Raw genomic sequence first — 20,702 nt, forward strand, 5'->3', positions numbered from 1 at the left:
TATTGTTGACGCCGGTTTAAACATCTAATTCACATTTATTTTAGTTGGATCATCTGTTTTTGCTCATTTAGTCATTTCCTATCAAATTTCTGGCCAAGGTGAAAAGTAGCAGACCCAGAGACGGTAGAGTCTTTTCCAAAAACAAAAAAGAAGTGACACTCTGTGTGCCCTGGTACTTTTTTTTTTTCCTCTCTGAGACAGAGTCTTGCTCCGTCTCCCGGGCTAGAGTGCAGTGGCGTCATCATAGCTCACTCCTGGGCTCAAGTGATCTTCCTGCCTCAGCCTCCAGAGTAGCTGGGACTACAGGTGCACACCACCATGCCCGGCTAATGTTTTTCTATGTTTAGTAGAGACGAGGTCTCGCTCCTGGCTCAGGCTGGTCTCGAATTCCTGAGTTCAAGCGGTCCTCCTGCCCTGACCTTCCAGAGCGCTGGCATTAGAGGCATAAACCACTCCACCTGGCCTACTCTTTTCTTCAGGTGACAGTTTTCTTCTACTGATGATGCCTCTGGTTACAGCACAAACCTGTTTAGTTGGTTTTTCTGGCTAGTTCTCACTACTCACTGAAAAGGGGTGAATGTTTCTGGAGGTAGAAGGAGTATGACAATAGTAACAGAGACATACCAAAGTCAATGTGTGGGACACGGCAGGCTCAGGGCCCACTGAGGAACAGGAATCCAGCAAGATGGCAGGCACCCAAGGAAGCATGGCAGTGACTAAGCCACTAACCGATGGGACAGACTCTGGACCAGGTGCTAAAAGAAGTAGCGTAAGACATGATGGCCGCTCCACAGAGGTTCACAGTTTTAGGGATGAATAATAAGCAGATATTAAATAATCAAACAAGGCTGTCAGATCTTTTTGGAATACTATGAGACAAACAGTAAGTAATTATAATTATGTGCAAGACTGTGGTACAAATTAAATGCTATATTCCTTTAGAAAAGTGGGGAATGATGGTAGTCCGTGTGGCTTCAATGGTAACATCCTTTGTCACCCTCCGTTCTCACCCACACCTGCCCCTTGTCTCGTTCTCTTCCACTTGAGCCTCAGCACCATCTGGGGCCCGGACCCACACCCTGCAGCCGTCCTTAGCTCCTCTTTCCCCATTTCCCGAAGAAGGAACCACCTAATCAGGGCTAAGTGTCTCATTCTTACCATCCCCATTCAACTCACCCAGACCCTCCTTTATCTTTCATCTTATATGAGCTTCCCTTCCATCCCTTCCATCTTCCGTGGGGTGGTGGAAGGGGGAGAGGTTAATTCTAACCCCTAAAACAAGGAGAGGGCATGTGATTTTGTTAGGTCCCAGCATTTCAGGGCTCCCCAGGGAAGAAAGTCCTTGGGGCCACTCAGATCTTACTTCTGGCCCCTCCACCTGTCCACACTCTCTATTTTGGCCACAAGCTACACTCCCGTGACCTTCACACACTGGCATATCAGCAGTTTTCACGTCAATGGTCTTTTTAGGAATCTTTTACCTTCAGACAGTAGGCTTCCTCGGGCACAGAGCAGGTCTCACTGCACCAGGCTCAACAGGCCTCTGTTCATCTAAGGAATCAGGAGAAATGGTCCTATTGTACGCACAGCCTTGAACGTGAAAGGACGAGTCATCACCTCCAGAAAGGAAGAAGGTTAAGAATGGGGCTTGGCAGGAATTTTAAGAACGAACAAGAGAAAAGGCTGACAGTGATTTGATGCAAGAAGAAAAATCGGAAGGTTGTATTTCCAAAACCCAAGTAACAGAACAGGGTGAAAGGTGAACATGAGACTACACCTTCTGAGCCATCCCAGGACAAAGGTCTACCTTTCTCCTTCATTTCCTTCAGAGACAGGGGAGAAGATGGAAAGTAAGGGAACAAGGACCTAGAGTTTTTATCAGATTTAGCACAGAAAATGGAAAATTAATCAAATACTATTGCCAGGTCTTACATCAAAAATACTAAGGAGATAGAATTAAAATCACTGAACAGCAAGCTTGGACCCAGGGCTCCCACATTCCCTGCTGTGCTCTTGCACAGTTACCAACCCATCCGCACCTACCAAGGGCCCGCCAGCCACAGCCTTCCCCAAACAGAGGCTCACCTAGAACGAAACATGCTAATGAGAACTAAAGGTGTTTTTTTCTTCAATAAAGGAGTTAGAAATAAACTACAGTTTATCATAATTCTAACTTTCACATTCCTAAGACCCTGCTACTTCAGGCTTTGGCCAAGCTGACACTTGATCTTCCTTCCTATGCTGTGTTAGTTTCTTTGGCCAATTCCCAAAGTCACCTTTCTCATTTGCACCATCAGCGATCAGTGACGTTTTGGAAAATTCTTCCCAGTCTTTTGATATTCTGGCCTGCTGAATTTCCTAATAATCCAGAAAACTGGGATGTGGGGTACAATTAAAAATAAACCTTAATGTCCACCACTTTCATTTGCCAAATATTTTTCCCTATTGATTTTAATTAGCTTCTACGTTTCCAAAATAATCTCATTTAAAAATTCAATTCCTTATTACATCATTTCGAAGTATCTTTTCACTAGCTTTCCATTAATCACAAAGAGAAAAATAGTAACTTTACAATGGATAACCCTAGAAGAAACCACTGTAACTACACAACTGAAATTGATGCCATCAATATCATGTACCTCCTGATATCGTGCACTAGGAAACACACATTAGTTTTTTAGAATTTCTACTGAAGTACACAGCCTGATTCTAATCATAAGGAAACATGAGACAAACCCAAATTGACGTATACTCTACAAAAGTAACTGACCTGTACTCTTCAAATAAGTCAACGTCACAAAAGACAAAGAAAAGACTGAGGAACAATTCCAAATTCAAGAACATTAAGGAGACGGGACTGCTGAATACAACCTGTGATCCACAATATTCGTTTCATATAAAGGACATTATTGGGAAAATATGAATAAGATTTACAGATTACCTAACAGTTTTGTATTGATGTTAATCTTTTGATTTTGATAACTGTTCTGTGGTTATGTAAAATAATATCTTTGTTCTTAGGAAATACACATTTATTTAGCTATCAAAGGACACCATGTCTGTAACTTACTCTGAAGTGGTTTAGAAAAAATAACAATGTGTGTATTTGTATATATACATTCTGCATCAAGACAGGACATGGAAAGAGAACTTGAGAAAAGAAACGTGGTAAAATGCTAACATTTAGGGAATCTGGGTAAAGGTATATGAGAATTCTTTTTACTATATAGAATATATTACTTTTCTGTAAGCCTGAAATTATATCAAAATTTTAAATATTTGAAAAGAAGTACAAATTGCAATTAAAATAAGATTCCTAACATCTTCAGTCCAATTATATAATTTTTCTATCCTTAAGTATTTGCAATTATACACATTATGAATAAATATTTTAGATAGTACGCAAATTTCATTTACTATTTATTGTTTCCGTGGTATTAGTGAAAATGTTAAATAAAAACAGAGCTCTTAACAGCACTTACAATGCCCTTCAACACAAACAGCCCTGAAATTAATATAGTATTCCTATTGTTTCAGGTTTTCTTTTAGTCAGATTTCAACACATTGCATTTCAACACAAAATTTCTCTCTAGGTTCTAAAATTTGTTTAGGATACTATGGGGAAAATAGTTTTATGTATTCATTTTTAATAAATTTATGATATTCACACTTGCAATGCTATTTGAAACGTGGAGGGGGAAACTAGCTTCAAAAGATGCATGAAGATGGGACTGTAATTTTTGGTCCTTGTGCAAGATACCTAGAATAGCCTGTTCTCTGGTCCCTGATCAAACTTCTGAACTGCCTCAACACCCCTGGGTCTTCTTCCTCTATCTGCTTCTCCCCATCTGTCCTTCCAAGTACAGGATAACCCTCTCCCTGTAGCTTCCCCATCATTCAGCCCAAGAATTCCTCACACTTGAAAAGGCTCAGGACATTTATTGTCCTGCTATATCATCTGGGAGTTATCACAGATCACCTTGAACCCTGGTAACCTTTAGTGTGTGTGTTTGTGTCTCTCACGTTCCCCCAAAAGATCACAGCCTGGGGTCATTTCTCCTATTCTTTTATGCTCCCTCACAGCAACTAGTGTTTACAACTGACAGATGTTTAATAAACCGCTGCAAAGCTCAACGTGCCCCAGTGTTTCCAATGCAGAAACGAAGGACCTCTGAGTAACCTCAGAAGGATGCTTGGCGAAAACGGATAATGTTTTTGATGTACATTTAGAGCCTCTAGAATATAAATTTGCATTTGTACAATTTCCTTTTTTCAATGAGAATTCACATACATTATTTCATTTTATCTTATTAGTATGATGGGATTTGTTCCTGATGAATCCACAGCACTACTGGTACGCGCCATCATTCCATTATCACTGCATGTTTATACATTTTCCCCTTTATTACTCATTTTATTTTTTCCATCAAGTATATTTCATGTACGAGGTAGTAATTATGACGTTCTCTACTCCTTACACTTAAAGTTTGCTAACTTTTTTCTGATCATAAAGCATTAAGTGCCTATTATCAAAAGTCCTGAAAATAGAAAAAGCATGAATAAAAGTTGCCCACCATCAGTGATAACATCGTAGTATATTTATATATCTTTAAAGGAAACTATGACAATTATATGTGATTTTATGTCTTGCATCTTCCCAGTCTATGGAGGTTTCTTCCATATCCTTAAATATTAATCAAGAACGTTATTCTTAATGGCTACCCAGATTCCCACCACATAATAACACAGTTTACTTAATCCCCTCCTCATCTTTAAAAAGATGTATGGCTGAGGCTCCTAATTGCCTTCCTAATAATTGTTCTTCCTTCTGAACAGAACACTCACTTTCTTCAGGGCGTAATACCCCAGGCCAAAAATTGTATCTGTTGTGCCTAAGGACAGTCATATGACCAAGTTCCAGCCAATAGGATGTAAGAGGAAGCAGGTAGGCGGGCCTTTGCGGAAAGCTCTTCAGGGAGGTGGACTCAGCTGGCGCATGCGCTCTCACCGTCCAGCGTCCTGCCTAGAGCTCAGATGGAGCAGCCATCTTGAGACTGTGGGGAGATGACATGGGGCTACAAGAAAAGATGGAAGGGGACCGGGGGCCTGCGGAGCTGGTGGACCCTTCACTTCAGCGCCTGACTGCCCTTCTCCCAAGTCTGCTTCTATGAGAAAACTGAACCCCCCTGACTCTTATTAAGCCACTCTGGGGGTGTCTCTGTAATTCACAGCTGAATGCTAGGAAACAAAAGAATACTTATTTGTTTCCTTTCCTCCTACTACCTTCATCATCTACAGAGCTTCAAAAATACAGGACCAAGACCTCACATGACACGCCAGGATTTCTTGTGGTCGTCCGGTCCAGCCTGAGACAAGCCCTGGACAGGAGCGTCGTGGGGTCCCTTCCTCTCACCGAGAGCTGCCTGGCTTACTGCCGATGAGCTCCCTCCATGAAGCCCACAGAGAATGATCCAGGCCTGTGTTTATTCCTTCTCAGTGTTCCAGCTGAGCGGTAACCGAGAAAACTGCCCCTCACTGGCTCAGGTACTTCCCATAAAACAATCTCAAAGTTACAGGCCACTGGGGCTGCTCAGCACACTTGTCCCCCTGGAACCCAGCCAGCTGGGCTGGCAGATTCCTGCAAACTGAGGTGGCAGCTGGGCTCTGGGTCCCTTTCTCAGAGCAGAGACATGGTTTTGTTCTGAGCCCAGTCCCGCAGGGAGGCCTCGGCTCCAACACAGCTCCTCCTGGAAGCCCTCGTGCTAGCAGCACAGCCCAGATGACCACGGAGCCCCCCATGGGAATCCTGATGAAGCCTGTGCCTGTCCACACAGCCTGCCAGGTGGTTTGCTCACATAGCGGCTAGGTTGAAATCTCAGTGTAGTTTCTCCTTGACTCCAGGAACTGGAGTGGCAGCTGTCACTACAGAAGCTGCTTCTCCTTGATGAACAAACCAGTCCGCCCATAAAAACGGACCACAAAGTCCTATAAAGCCCTAATGGAGCCAGAGACTTAAATTTGGTATATATTAGGGTTAACTGAACTGCCAGTTTCAGTCAGGTTTAACGAGATGACAATGCTTTAATCCTGCTGCTTAAAACAATGTCTAAAATGTGCAAGGCAAATTTCCAGCCTTTGTAAGAACATGGTGGTGAAGACAGTTTCATCATTCTCTGGTGATGCAACATCGTGGTCCCAAGCCTGGAGTTCTGAACAGTCACGCCTTTGCCGAGTTCTACAGCGTGGAGGGGGAGGCTGGGCTGAACACCTGTGATGATAACTCCAGTCCACACCCAGGTGAGTTTTGACAACTGAATTAACTTTGAAATAAGCTTACTTTTCTTTCCTAAAGGGAAAATGAGCCCCCAAATCCTAGGATGTATGGTTCCTAGTTACTCAGTTTTACCATAATTTATAGGACAGTTTTTCTGTCCAAAAATTGAAGACTATTTTTATCCCAACTTTGCTGCTTCATAAAAAACACATTCGCACATGCAACTTCAGAGGTTTTGGCGTAAAGCAAGATTTTAACATATCTGGGTTCAAATATTTCATTGTGATGATAGGGGTGGGAGTATTGCTCTCTGCAAATTTAGACTTCTTTAGCTACAGACAGCTTGGGGATCCAGTCATGCCTGAGAACCATGGTGGAATAAGTCAATTGTTGGAGCTGCCTCTCTTTCAGTTTAATGAAAGCTCTGAGCTCTCACGACAAGGGTCTGCTGGAGGTGGACAGGAAGCTTGTGAGATGCCGGCTATGATTCGGTGTTGTCACAGCCCGCCCTGGTCAGCCCGCCATCCCCAGCCATCCAACCACTTCCTGCCCACAAGGCGTCGCCCATTGGAAAATTTTATTAACCAAATGCTTGGGGGTTTGTGTATATTTATATTACCTCCTCTTCTCTCCTGTTCTACCAGGGCATGTTGAAAAAAAAAGTTATGATAAACTTTAATAAAAACAAAATTAAAATGATTAAACCTTTCATATCCTTTAGAGATAATCTCTCTTCTGCTGGCTGGTCAAATCTGGAAAAAAACAAATGCAAACCATAGCTTGCTGCTTTTCAATTTTTTTCCCCCCTAAAGAAACAAACAGAAAAAGCTGCCTGTGGCCAGATTTTTAAAATAAATTAAATTTGTCCTCACACACGGCAGCCAGGTGTGGTTGAAACATTCTTTCCAAATATCTATAATATATGCCAACATCTTTCCCTACGGGGGTCTTTCAGTGTGAGCTTGACAATCCTAAGGGGACAGGGACCCAGAGGGGGGAGAAGTAATTCCAAAACAGCTACTGAAAAGGAATCTCTATTTCCCAATTAGCCGTGTAATACTGCCTTGCAGAAGTGACTGGAAGCCCTGCTTCTGCACACCATCGACCACAACAAAAAAAAAATAGTCTACATTCCTGATTAAAGAAAAGCCCAGAGAAAACAGTACAGTATGGCACAAATCTCCCTGGTCTTATGTGTTCTAAGGAAGTCTTCAGATGCGCCTGGGGTCTGGGCACATGTCCACAGAGAATAAAATGGCTATAGAATTACATCAGGCCTGTCTGTCAAAGGCCAGCTAGACACGGAAATCAGAAGTGGGTCAGCGGCCCTCAGGAATGGGATAATGACCTCTGGACATGCACCACTGGGGACACCAAGAGAACAAAGGTGTTAAGGCACTGTGTTTTTTCTGGATTACGGTATCTAATACTGAAACAAAATTCTTGTTCCAGGGAATGTGACCATCCATCATCAGAGGGTCGAGGGTAGGAGAGATTCTTAACCTGCCTCTGTCATCGTAGCACATCCGCTGACCAGAGCTGGCTTCTCATTCTTCGTGTCTGGCGTTTACGTTGTGGAGACAACTCATCCTCAAGTCAAAGGGACAAAAGTCTTTCTTGTGCTTCACACTTGGGCAATGAGTCACGAGGAAAGGATTTTGGTTTTTAAAAAAAATTACTGACCCCCGGGCTAAAACAGAGAATTCCAAAGAGCTGTGCTGATCCTAGACAAATACACGTGTGGAGTCCTAGTAGTTCAGGGTAAACTCGAGCCCTCTTGTCTTTGCAGTTGTCCCCACACTCAAGATCACTAGAGAGATGGCACTGTGGCACCCCGTCTCCTCCCCGCCAAAGCTCCTTACCCAGGAGTGAAGGAGACGATTCACACCTGAATTCCAGTAGACATGCAAGCTAAGCTTCCATCAGAAACCTGAACAGCCTAAGTCACACTGTCACCCATCCTTCCCTGCTCAGACCTGTACAATGACTTTCCATCTGAAAGGGAGCAAAATCCAAATTCCCCATGCTGCCAGGGTCCATGGGACTGGGCCGCTCGGACCACATATACCCTGGCACGCTCCCTCCTCTCCAGCCCCCTGCAGGCCACCTTCCTGCTCCTCCAGCTAGCCAAGGTATTTGTGTGTGCTGGGCTCTCAGCCGGAACTACTCACCTTCACGGTCTTTCTGCTCAACACCAATGTCTCCCTGCCGAGCCCATTTTATAAAATAGCTCCTTGGGCTGTCCCCGCTCCACCCAGCTCCCTCTTTATAGCACTTTGTGCACCTGACGTTCTGTATTTCTTTATTTCGTGTCTGTCTCCACCCAACTAGGAGGGAAAGCACAATTTTCTCCCTGCTGGCAGGTTCCCCAGAACCTAGCGTGGTGCCTGGCCATCCTAAGGACGTGGTCAATGAACTCTGCCTCTGGACTCAAATCTGTCACATGGTCCCCAGCCATGGCTCTTTTCTAAAAGAAACGAGAAGTCAAATATGGTCCTCCTTCCCTCCTTCCTACTTATCTTTACCCTTTGTTTCCGAACTCTTCAGCACTTCCCTATTCTCCTTGTACCTTCTCTCTCCCCTTTTCCAAACATCTTGGCCCCTGAGTTTGATTTCCTTCCACTTTTACTGCCTACACAGCCACTGTTGTTTTCTTAGTAATTCAAGACCTACCAACCCAAAATCCAGCCAACAGCTACTGCAAAATCCCAAGTGTTACCTAAAATGCCCGGGTGGGCTCAAGTCTGCTTAGCCAATGGCCAAGCCAGGTCCGTATCACAAAAGCATCTTACAAGGTTCCAGGGCTGGTGACAATCAGGAAACCACTCAAGTACAGACTCCTACCCAAGCAAACCAGAACAGGGCTGCCCTCTCCATTCTATGGGGTCTCTCAGTGCTTCTGGAACTGAGCTCTGGGTGTTAGGGAAACCACGCAAACCATTTCCAATTCTCAGGGAAGACCAAGGCTTGCACTCTGACATTCACAGAGTCACAAATGACTGCTACCCCTTTTCTCACCTCGGTCTTACAGCTTCTTCATTTTCATCCTGAAGAGAATCTAGCAACAGATCTTATTGTTTTCTAGATATAAAGAAAGCCATCCCTGGGGCAAAGTGCTTCTTGTCTGTGCATGAGTTCATCAGCCGCAGCAAGGCCCTGAGCCCTGGGCCTCTGCTCGGAGTCCCCCTTTGCCACTGTCTGTCGCTGCACCATCCACGAGAACTTTCTGCCGTGAAGGAAACGGCCTCTATTTGCACTGTCCAGTATGGCGGCCACTCACCACCCACAGGAACCTACAGACTTGAGACACCCCTGATTGTTGCTGAAGGGGTGAACACACCTGTGCTTCATGCTCTTGAAGGAAGGGAAGGCCCTGGTGGGGGAAGGCCCTGGTGGGGGCTGGCCTTAATGCCTGCTTCCCAGGCTTGAATGTGGGAAAGCAGAGTGTTGGGAACGAGGATGTGCCTGCCCTGTAGACGCGAGTAGGGGGTGGGAACGAAATGGAAAGTTATTCAGAGTAAAAACTTACACACTAGGACCTTTATATAATGTCCACATTGGAGTAATTGCTACAGAGTAACGTAAAACCAAGGAATAATGAGTCCTTCACGTACTTCCAGCAGCTGAAATCCTTTGCATGGAAACCCAACCAATTTACACCATATATAATTCTATACCATAATAGGTCATAGGATATGGAAGGCTCTGGGGAGCATTTACCCCAACCAGAGCGGGGGAAAAAACCAGGGCCAGGGCCACCAAACTCCATGCACAAATCTAGTGACATCCGCTTAGTCCTTAAAAGCACCAGTGAGCAGCAGAGGAGTCTCTATTTCTATAAATCCCTCCCACACGAGCCTAATTCCGACAGCCTGGTGGAGCTCCCTGACTGACTGATGCTAAGACTGTCAAATTTCATAGGCACAAGAGTCTTCCTCCAGGTGGCTGGCTGGCAGTCCCCCTGGGGTGACCAGCAGGGAGGTTTGAGTGAGGGCTGTGTCAGGACAGACAAGGAAAGACTCGTGGTAAAAGGCTCAAAGGACACAGGGCTCGGCCCGCTTTCCTGTCCTAACAAGTTTCTCTGAGCACTTCCGGCTTCGTCTGGAGTCCCCTTCCACGGAGGCCACTCTGTTTATTCACGTGCTAAGGCTGGCACTAATGACCGTGTGCTCGGAGCAGGAAGCCGGAGAGGGCCCAGCGGGCACTGACAGCTCTGCTGGGGGCTACTTCCAGCATCTCTACCCTTCACCTCTACGCCCACCTTCACATCCCACCCTCCTGCTGTGCCCAAAGTGACCAGAGAAGAAGAAACAAGAAACTGGCCTCACGTGCCAGAAAGTCCAAGTTAGAGACTGGACTGTGTTCCTCTCAAATTCCTAATGCTGAAGTCCTAACATCTGGTACCTCACCATGTGACTATATTTGGGAACAAAACTTGCAGAGGTAATTAGGTTAAAATGAGGCATTTAGGATGGGCCCGAATCCAGTCTGTCTGCTGTCCTTATAAGAGGAGTTAGGACATAAGGAGACACCAAGGGCACTCACACCCAGAGACAAGGCTATGTGAGACCAAGACAAGGCCACCATTTGCAAGCCAGAGAAGCCTCACGAGAAACCAAACCTGCCCACACCTTGATCTCAAACTTCTAGCCTCTAGAACTGTGAGAAAATATTAATACATTTCTGTAGTTTAAGCCATCCAGTCTTTGTTATGGCAGACCCCTAGCAAAATAATTCAGTCCATAAGGAAAAACTCTGCCATGAGCACAGAATTTCAAACCAATGGAAACAGCAAGTGAAAAATGCACACGTTCTTTTTTGACCTTATGACAATTTTAGATAAAATTTTGGGTTAAAACAAAAGACTGGCTTATTCCACAACAATCACACACTGTCTGATTTTTAATATTCTAATTAGAACAGGGGTCAAAGATCTTTTAAAAGCAATAAATAGCTCCTTTTATTAACATGTACACAAAAGGTCTCAAGACAGTCTTGAGGTATAAAATGATAAAGAGGCCTTTAACATCTACCCTGACAAACACATCTTTACAAAGTCCTTTCCTAGTCCCTCAAAACTGCTAATGGAATGAGACGTAAGTGGCAAAAACCAAAACTAAATGCCAATTTGAATGCATTTCTCCCACACTGAGAAAGACAGAGAAGGAAGCAGAAAGGGAGGGGTGGGCAAGGAAGGGTACACACCCACCCCGGCTGGCAGAGTACAGGCAGGTGGCGGGAGCCACAGGACTTTAAACCCCAAGCTGAGTAACAGTATGGAGAATGCAGCCCAAACCTAGCCTGGGCCTACAGGAAATCGGAGGGACCCCAGGGAAGAGTCCAGCACTATCCAACAGAACATTCTAAACTGTTCTATAAATCTGTACTGTCAGGCTGGGGGTGGTGGCTCATGCCTGTAATCCCAGCACTTTGGGAGGCTGAGGCAGGAGGATCACTTGAGGCCAGGAGTTCAAGACCAGCCTGAGCAACATAGTGAGACCCCCATTTCTACAAAAAACAAACAAAAAATTACCTGGATGTGGTGATGCACACCTGTAGTCCTAGCTACTCAGGAGGCTGAGGCAGGAGGCTTGCCTGAACCCAGGAGTTCGAGGCTGCTGTGAGCTACACTGATGCCACTGCACTCCAGCCTGGGCAACAGGGCAAGACTTTGTCTCAAAAAAATTAAATAAGTAAGTACTGTCCACCAAGGTAGCCATGAGCTACATATGACTATTAAGCACTTGAAATTTGGCTAGAATGAGGGAGAAACTGAACTGAAAATTTTATTTAACTTTAACAGAGAATCCAGAGAAGCTTCCTTGTGGCTCTCAAGGTATTTGAAAGCCCAGAAACCAGGGAAGTATGGACAGTGCTTATAATGATTTACAAGGCCACAAAACTTTCCACTGCTAGTCAGTGTTAGAAAAAAAGTAATTTGGAACTGTAATTCTTATAATTGGGTCACAGTCTGAAGGGGGCTCCTTAACATCTGTAACTCTGAGAAAAAGCCTTTGAGCTATTTCTGTAAGCAGAGAGATAGATGCATGTTCTATTTCCTCCCTGGCCCCCTACCAAGGTCGGGAACAAGTTTCATATAGGATGTAAGTAGCCCCAAAAATGATTCTTTGGACTTTCCTGAGGGCAGTACAAGTACAAATCATTATTTCTCTTGACAAGTACATTGGGGCAATGGAGAAGGTGTGAAGTGTCGAGGCTGGGACGGGGATCCACGTGAGGGGTACCTGCACACAGAGGACTACCACCACTTCCTGCTACAGGTGCCGCAGTACAAGGTCCCTCCTCTCCGGTGAAATACAGGGCGTACCCCCAACTCCCAACCCAGCAAACACACCTAACTCGTTGCCTAGCTATGCACGTTCACTTCAGGGTCAAGTGTCAAACTTTCATGTTCCTTGGATATACTTTCTAAAGGTGACTTGGGGTATTTTGGGATAAAGGTCTCACTGAAATAACATTTGGTATGACGTGACATTCCATGGCCCCCTTGGGGGTTCCTGTGTCTCTGGGCTATGATTAGCCAACTGGGGTCTCTGACATGCTCACATCCTTAAATGGGGGACCCCTCAAGGCTCACTCCCAACAGACACACACCTCCCTATACACTGTCTCTCCTAATCCGAGTAACGACCAGCAGGTACCCCTTTCTTATTTTTGCAGTAACAAAAGGAAACCCTCCCTAGTAGGGAAAGGGCACAATGGTGCTTCCTCTCCAAGTGGGCAGCACTGGCTGGCCATGGGGGCACATGCTACTACCTACTCAAGGAGGTGGCACGGAAGACACCCTGGAGCCCCTAAACAAGAACAGTGCTAACCAGAATGGCAACGTATAGCTGGTGCTCTAGTGTCACACACTGAAACAACACAAAAAAACCCAGATAGTTTTATCATCCCATAAAAATAACGCACGCAACTAGTGAACGGTGGATGTAGAATGTGAAAGGCTGAATGAGTAAGAGTCACTGCACCTCGGCCTAACACAGCCAGGTCTGGGCTAACTTGTAAAGAGGTGTGACTTCCTGTTGCAGACAGAGAGTAAACGGGAAGCTGGTGGGGAGGCTGCAGACCCTGGACCCACTGCCCAAGTGACCATCCTGGTGATGTCACCTCCTCTCTAGAGGGGCCTTGCCAGGCCATTGGCGTCTGACAGCAGCGCAGCAGCACCCTGCCTGTGTCCACCTTCCAACAGACCAGATCATTAGCATATTTTGCAGAGAGCAAGCAGAAAAGTTTAATTGCCCTTAATTACCCAGTTCAAGACGGCTCCTAGATAATGGCTCTCAGATTTCTTGCCTGGTATCGACATAATTTCCCTGACTCTGGCTTCATTATATCCCGAACTTAGAAGCAACAGCCTCTCCAAGATGGCTTTCCATAACAGATGCTGAAGGTCCAGCGAAGGCTGGGCTGTCACTACAAAGGTTTCCTCTATGAAGAGTCAGATCTTCAGCTTTCACACTGCTCTGGGGGGTGTGTGCATGTGTGTATGTGTGTGTGTGTGCGTGTGTGGTGTGGGAGGGAGGGGAGGACACACTCGCATGTACTTAGGAAGGACTAAGAGGAGGAATATGTAATCAGAAGCCATCACAATTGCAAATGTAAATGAACAGGCAATTGGCACTGACCTTTGTAGATTGTTAGAGGACTAATTAAGGCAAATCAAGAACTCTGTTCCAACAGAAAAACAAGACAGTATACACCCTGAGCACTACTCCTGTCCTCTCTATGTAAATGCAAAATGCAAGAGAATCAGACAGGAACCAAAGTATGTATGCTTAATATTGGCAAACAGAAAACTACTTCCATGAACAAAAGGCAACCAAGATGTATTTCTTAGTAGCTTGTTAGCGATTTTGCTAAAATCTCTATCAACAAGCACTACTGATACTTGAGCTCTTGTGCCGTGTGCCTGACATTCTACTGTTGGAGTCCATATAAACAGATCCCACCCATGAAACAGCCAGATACATGCTCACAGACCCTTTGCTTGGATGCTTATCTCAAAAGCTGTAAGAACACTTTTAAAAAAATCAAGCTATATGCTATTCTGTTAACACAATAACGCTACTATTTAACAATAATTTAAAAATACTATGTTCTCTTTTCATGTTGATGTGTAATGACATCTCTTTATCTTTGCATTCTAAAGCATCCTTCTAAAAAGTGCACTGAAATTTATAATCCTTGTCCAAACAGTCCTTCTTCAGGCAATGTCCTTTAAACAGATAGTCATATGTTCTCCATTCCTCCATCTATGCTTCAAGTTTCAGTCACCTCAATATGTACTGATGCACTTTTGCATTCATTAGAAATACTTTATCCCTACACTTTCCCCAAGCCCTGTAAAGATGTACAGTAAAAAGGAAAAAAGAGTTATGCTGGTTTTAAAAAAACAATCCTTCAAAATTACAGAACTGGCCACATGTTTGAGTGCTATGAGAAAAATCACACTGAAAATTGCATACAATTTAGCTATTTACAAAAAAAGATGAACTTCATATTCAGATGGTATCCTTAACACCAATTTTGAAAAATAAAAACAAAACCAAGTGAGAACACTGGAAATGGTATATTTTCTTGTTCTCTTAACCTGTATAAGTTAAAACAGAACTTCTCCCGAAAACTTGATTTTAAAAACTGATCCATCAAATGAAGCCAGCGAGTGTTTCAGTAAAGGCTGCCACGCAAACCACATCGTCACTTGGGAACGCTGTCTCCACCTCTCTGACCCCAGGAATTCACTACCTCGGATGCCAAACATGTGTCAGGAAAGGGGGACACCATCTTTTGCTCCAAGCAAAATGGTCTCTAAAACTCTGAATGATCATGCCCTGTGTGAACTGAGTGTGTCCAATTACCCTGAATGCCTGACCTGGTGTATTAACCAGTGCATGCAAACCAAGAGCTAAGAGGAGACATCCGCTGTGTCCCCCAGCTCATAAAACATCTTATACATAGTAGGCCCTCAATAAACCATTGTTAAATTTAATTACCCATGTTCGAAGTTTGGAGATCTGTGTCTACGTGAAAGAAAAAGTAGTTGAGGCAAGGGAAGTGAGAGAGAAAACAGGAGCAGGAGGAGGAGGAGGAGAAAGGCCAACAGCAGGAACACAAAGGACCTCCTTGTATTCTCGAAGCCCAGGGCACTGATATTGTGAAATTAACTACAGTTGCACCCAGGAGCCAGAAATGCCTTTTTAATAAGCAAACAGGGAAGCTGATCCCACCCAGGACCTGCCTCTGAGAGCTCTCCATCTTTCGAGAGCTTCTGGTCAACTAAGGGGAGGCAAACAGCCGACGCCAGCAACTGAGAGCTGCCGCCCAGTTCATGGGCCCACGATGACACGCTGCCGCCACCTGGGTGTGGGTAGGGCTAAAATGAAACTACCAACCCTGACAAAGTCAACAGACTACTTGTTCTTGCAGAAAAAACACTCAAGCCAATAATCAAAAGTCCAGGTCAAAATAAAAGACTGCCTAGGTGGGGAGAGAAACTATTGCAGAGCTCACTCCCCCAGCCTTAGCAAGGAAATCCTGGTACCTGTAGAAGGTGATGTGAGACGAGGGTATGAGGCCCAGGGCTCAAAAAGGAAAGGAAGTTATTTCTGATGGTGTGTGTGTGTACACAGAACTTTGTGGTATGTGGATAACAGAGAAGAAAGAAAGGAAGGAAAGGAGAAAGAACGCTGTAGTTCAACAGGGTGACAAGAGCCAGAACTGCCAGCTCTAGAAAGCACAACCATCGACATGCGGCTTCCAGCTGGCACAGACAGGGCTCCCATAAGGTGCTCCAAGACTTCCTAATGCTTCCTCATGCCACACGGTGACCGTTTCTAGCCAAAGAATAATGTCCTGATCCTTATGTTAAAGACGACAGCACTGAGACTATTCTAGAAAGTCTATGTTTATAAAATTTGAAGTTGATGATCTTAAATATCTCCATCCTACCAGGTCCATCATATCCCTTTCCTTGAAGATATTCTTTCACGTTTTTAAGAGCCAAACTATATCCTCTTTGGGGGAGAGACGATGTACCTTAAGGTGATGCTTCTCTGAGGGGTTTCCACAACAGAACCAAGTTTGTGTTAAGGTGAACAGGAATGTCACCTGATAATCTGTCCCCCTGACACCAGTCAAGGGCATTGGCCTAACTGGAGCTGTGTGTGGATAGGGAGCGGCCCAGGGAGGGACACCCACAGAGAAAAACGTGACTACAGGCCAAAGACAACACAAAAGGATTCAGACATACAGAAGAGAAGTCTCTCAACTCCACTGAAGTTCCTCACACACTTCAGGGAGGGGAAAAAAAAACCCTAATACGCATTAAACGAGAGAAACCCAGAAGGCAATGGCGTAGGAAAGCGATCCCCGCACGCACAGCATAAAGAGAAGTGTTACATTATGAAACAGGGAACTGTTTGTTCCAGCCCATAGACCCTGGGTGAAATGGCAGCTGTACACGATTTAGTTTGGGGCACCTCATTAATAAAAAGGAATTCTGAGCAGAGTGAAAGAAAGAATTGAGGGGTGAAAGGGAACAGCTTTTAATAGAAGATTAAAACAATGACGTATGCAGAGCTGGCTAAAAATAAAACACAACAAAACAAAAACAAACCACAAACGCTGAAAGAAATAGGTCTAAATAAATGGGCAGAAGGAAGAACCACCCCATGAGAGGGCCCAGCAATGGAATGACGAGGAGCAGCAGGGGCGACACAGGCCAAGACACCTGCTGGGGCACGGGGTCCCCAAGGCAGGACGGCAGAAAGGCCTCAGCCTCTAGGCACAGAGGCGAGTCTGAGGGTGCCCGTCCCCTCCCTCACTCATGAGAGCAATCCCACATGGGGACGGGATCAGAGGTGACGCAGAAGCTCCACAGATTAAGGCCATTTAAACTTTGACCGGAAGAGGCATTTGAAAAATACACGAGAAGGGACCATCTCTCGACGACCTAGAAGTGACAGAAATTATCCTAGTCCCCAACAGCACTTTCTTGAACAAGTGATTGGTACTGCCTGTCAGGAGAACTTGCCTTTCCGCTGTGCTACGAAGCCTCAGCTACTCTGGCAGGGAAAGCGATTTTCAAACTGTGCTCTATGCTGTCATTTGGGAGTCACGGTTTCATTTATATGGAGGCGGCGGCAAGGAGCAGTCGGGTGATCGGGACAGGCGCAGGTGGGCAGGGGGCTTTGGAGGGGCTTAGGCGGACGCCTCCAGGAGGAAATGAAGCTGACAGAAAAGCTGATAGCGCAGAGCGCTGGGAGATTAGATGTCTACTCCTGGCAGAGCGAGGTGAGCCATGAATTAATCATAGGTACCTAGAAAACCAGGGAAAACAAAAAGTTGTACAAGAAGGTAAATGAAATTATAAAACTCTACATGGCTCAGCTGTGATTAATATTTATAGAGTTATAATAATGAAAACACTGAATATTAATATAACCCCAAATTATTATTTAATCATACTGGAAGATGGAGGGGGCAGGTGGAGTGTGCGGGGGCGCTGGGGGGTGTGGATGGGGTGGAGGAGGGACAGGGGTGCGTGAGCAGCGTCTGCATGGGTGGGCAGCGTGCGTGTGTATGAGCTGCGTGCAAATGCGCATGGGGTGTGCAGTGCCTGTGTATGTGTGGAGTTTGCGTGGGGGGGGTTATGAAGTTCGTGAAGTGTGGTGTTTGTGGGGGCACATGCGTGGGGTGTGTGGGTGTGGTGTCTGTGTTTGGGGAGTTTAAGTGCATAGAGAGTATGGGAGGTGTGTGGTATGGTGTCTCGTGTGTGTGATGTGTGTGTGTGTATGGGGCACAGTGTGTGCGTGTGTGTGTGTGTGTGTGTGAATACATATGGGGTAGGGGGCATTGGTGTGTGTGGGTCTGTCTGAATTTGTGGATAGTGTGTGTGAATACATACAAGCGGGTGGGTTTGTACAATGGCATCCTAGCAAAACCCTCATCTGCCAGAGTGGAAATTCAAGAGATAATGTCTAAAACTCAAAAGCAAGAAACAGCAGTAGAAGCATGCTGGAAATAAGCAATGAAAGAAACATGTAAAAGCTGGAAGCCATTCCTCTGGGGAATGGGATGGGGGAGGGCCACAGCTACTTTTCATAAGGTCTATGTAACATTTTCCCTTTAAAAACTATAAAAATGTGTGACTGGATCACATCAAGCCTAAATCCCCACACAGCCATGATGGCTCAGTGGCCGAGAAGGTGCTGCAAGAAACAGAGGATGAGAGTGGCCTCGTGTCTCTGGCCTGGCCAGGCCATCAGAAAGGTGCCGTCACAAGGAAAAAGCAGTCCAGTGGGGACAGTCGTGAGCTCAGCGTCCAGGAGGTGAGCACAGTGAGGCAGCCAGGGAGCTGTCTTGGGGCACTTGGCAACACCGGGAGAGCAAAGTTTCAAGAGGCTGGAAGCCAAGGACCAGGGACCGGGCACCGGGGACAGGCTGAGGACCAGCAGCCAGGCACAGACATGGAGACAGACTAAGAGAAGCTGGAGGATGAGAGAGGAACGTGAGCTTCCAGGAGGGACTGGGCAACAGTTTCAAACACCACAGAAAGAAAAGAATAAGGACCAGTGGGCCTCTGGGTTGGGTACATGGAAGGTGAGTGCCCTTCTCAAGGGTGGTTTGGTGACAGCAGGAAACAGGCTACGGTGGGCGAGGCGTGCACTAGAGATGAGCCCTGCAGCCCTCTCCAGGATCTTGAAGATTCCGCTATACAGAGAGTGCAGGGACTGAGGAGTAAGGAAAAGCGTTTGTTTTATTGTGCTTAAAGACACAAGTGACTTTCTTGTACTTCCAAGTTGACAGAAAGGGACTGAAAAGACTGAAAAAGTAGAAGAGAGGAGGTGATTCTACCAAATGAGGTCCCAGCAGGAGTAAGAATCACACAGCGCAGACGGGAGAGAGGGAGAGGAAGGTGACCGCAGACGGGATGACGGCATGGGAGGTAGAAGCGAGACAAGTTCCCACTGGAAGGTGACACTGGGAAGGAGCACGCAGCACTGGGCCGAGGAACAACCAGAATCGCTCCCCAATACAACTGAAATTTGTACAACAAGCACTTGCGTTGATCCTCTCCGAAGCGCATTTCTACAGACCAGGCTTTGAAGCCACACACTGCCTATCTTTAATACTGCAAGACACGCTCTTTAGTATTTGCTGCGTCAATATGAACCAACAAATGGAATCTAGAGTATATACTGGAGGACCTCTGGGACAGAGGACAGAATCTCTTCTGTTGGTCACTCCGTAGGTGATGGCTTGTGACTTCCCTAAGGCTGAGTGTATACCTGAAGAACAGTGGTGCTAAGCTTAAAAAAAAAAAGAAAAGCAACAACCTATGCATGTTCCTTCCAGAACACAAGGGTGAGCTGTGAGGTCAGTAACAGACACCAGGGCCAGGCCCACCCCGGGCCCCCCACGCCTGTGAGGCGACTCACCTGGGTCGGTGGAGGGGCATCTGCGGATGGTGAAGATCTGCCCCAGGTCCTCGTCCTCCTCCGGAAGGCCCTTCTGCAGCCGCTGCAGCTTGCGCAGGCTCTCGCTCCGCTGGTGCTTCATGGAGCGCACGTGCTGGATGAGGTTCAGCTTGGCCTTGGTGGAGTAGTTGCACAGGACACAGTGGTAGTAGCAGCTCTCGCCTTCCACGCCACTCTCGTGCTGCTGCAGGTGCTGCAAGGGACAGGAGAGGGACACGCCTTGGATAAGCTGCTCGAAGCCAGCCAATGCCATGAGCCCACCCCATCCTGGTCACCACCAGAGGCATGCCACTGGGGGACATGTCATCACAGCCAAAGAGGATGGTTTTACCATTTTAAGATTCCTTAGTGGGGTTGCTTTGGTTTTCCCCAATGCACCTTCTCCAACAGTTCACTGAAGACGAGCGGCACACTGACTCCCACCCAGTCTCCCCCGAACGTCTCCTCCCGTGTGGCCCTCCATAGCGCTGGCAACACTGCTGATACCAGGGGCCCCCGTGTAACACTGGTTTTCCTAGCACGATTACTAAAGGTTTCCCCTTTCACTCTCCGAAGTGTCCTGCTTTAGATAGATCAGGGGTTGGCAAACTACGGCCCACAGGCCAAATCCAACCCGCTTCCTGTTTTTGTAAATAAAGTGTTGTTGAGACACAGCCGAGTCCACTGACTTACATGCTGTCTACGGTTGCTTCAGAACATGAGAGGTGAGCAGTCTTGCAGAGATGGCATGGTCCACAAAGTCTAAATTATTACTGCTGGTCCTTTACAGAAAGTCAGCCAACCCTGCTTTAGGGACAGCCTATGATCACCCTGCCTGTTCAAGCACCTTAAGTGAGTAACAGAGAGCCAAAGCTGCTACCTGGGTTCTTCATACAGAAAAAAACACTCAGGTTTTTGTATTTAAAACTACAGTCTATTGGGAAAAACCA

At 46.0% G+C, this 20,702-nt stretch overlaps 1 protein-coding gene across 2 annotated transcripts in view; it reads right to left on the bottom strand.

Annotated features, from left to right (window-relative positions):
* Positions 1-20,702, bottom strand: part of ZFHX3 (zinc finger homeobox 3) — a 159,359-nt gene that overhangs the window by 79,010 nt on the left and 59,647 nt on the right. For both annotated transcript variants that reach the window (XM_045533187.1, XM_045533186.1), the window contains exon 3: positions 19,735-19,966. In XM_045533187.1, coding sequence (XP_045389143.1) covers positions 19,735-19,966 — 232 coding nt within the window. The remainder of the gene's footprint in view (positions 1-19,734; positions 19,967-20,702) is intronic.

Source organism: Lemur catta, chromosome 20 (assembly GCF_020740605.2).
Source record: "Lemur catta isolate mLemCat1 chromosome 20, mLemCat1.pri, whole genome shotgun sequence".
Classification (NCBI taxonomy): domain Eukaryota; kingdom Metazoa; phylum Chordata; class Mammalia; order Primates; family Lemuridae; genus Lemur; species Lemur catta.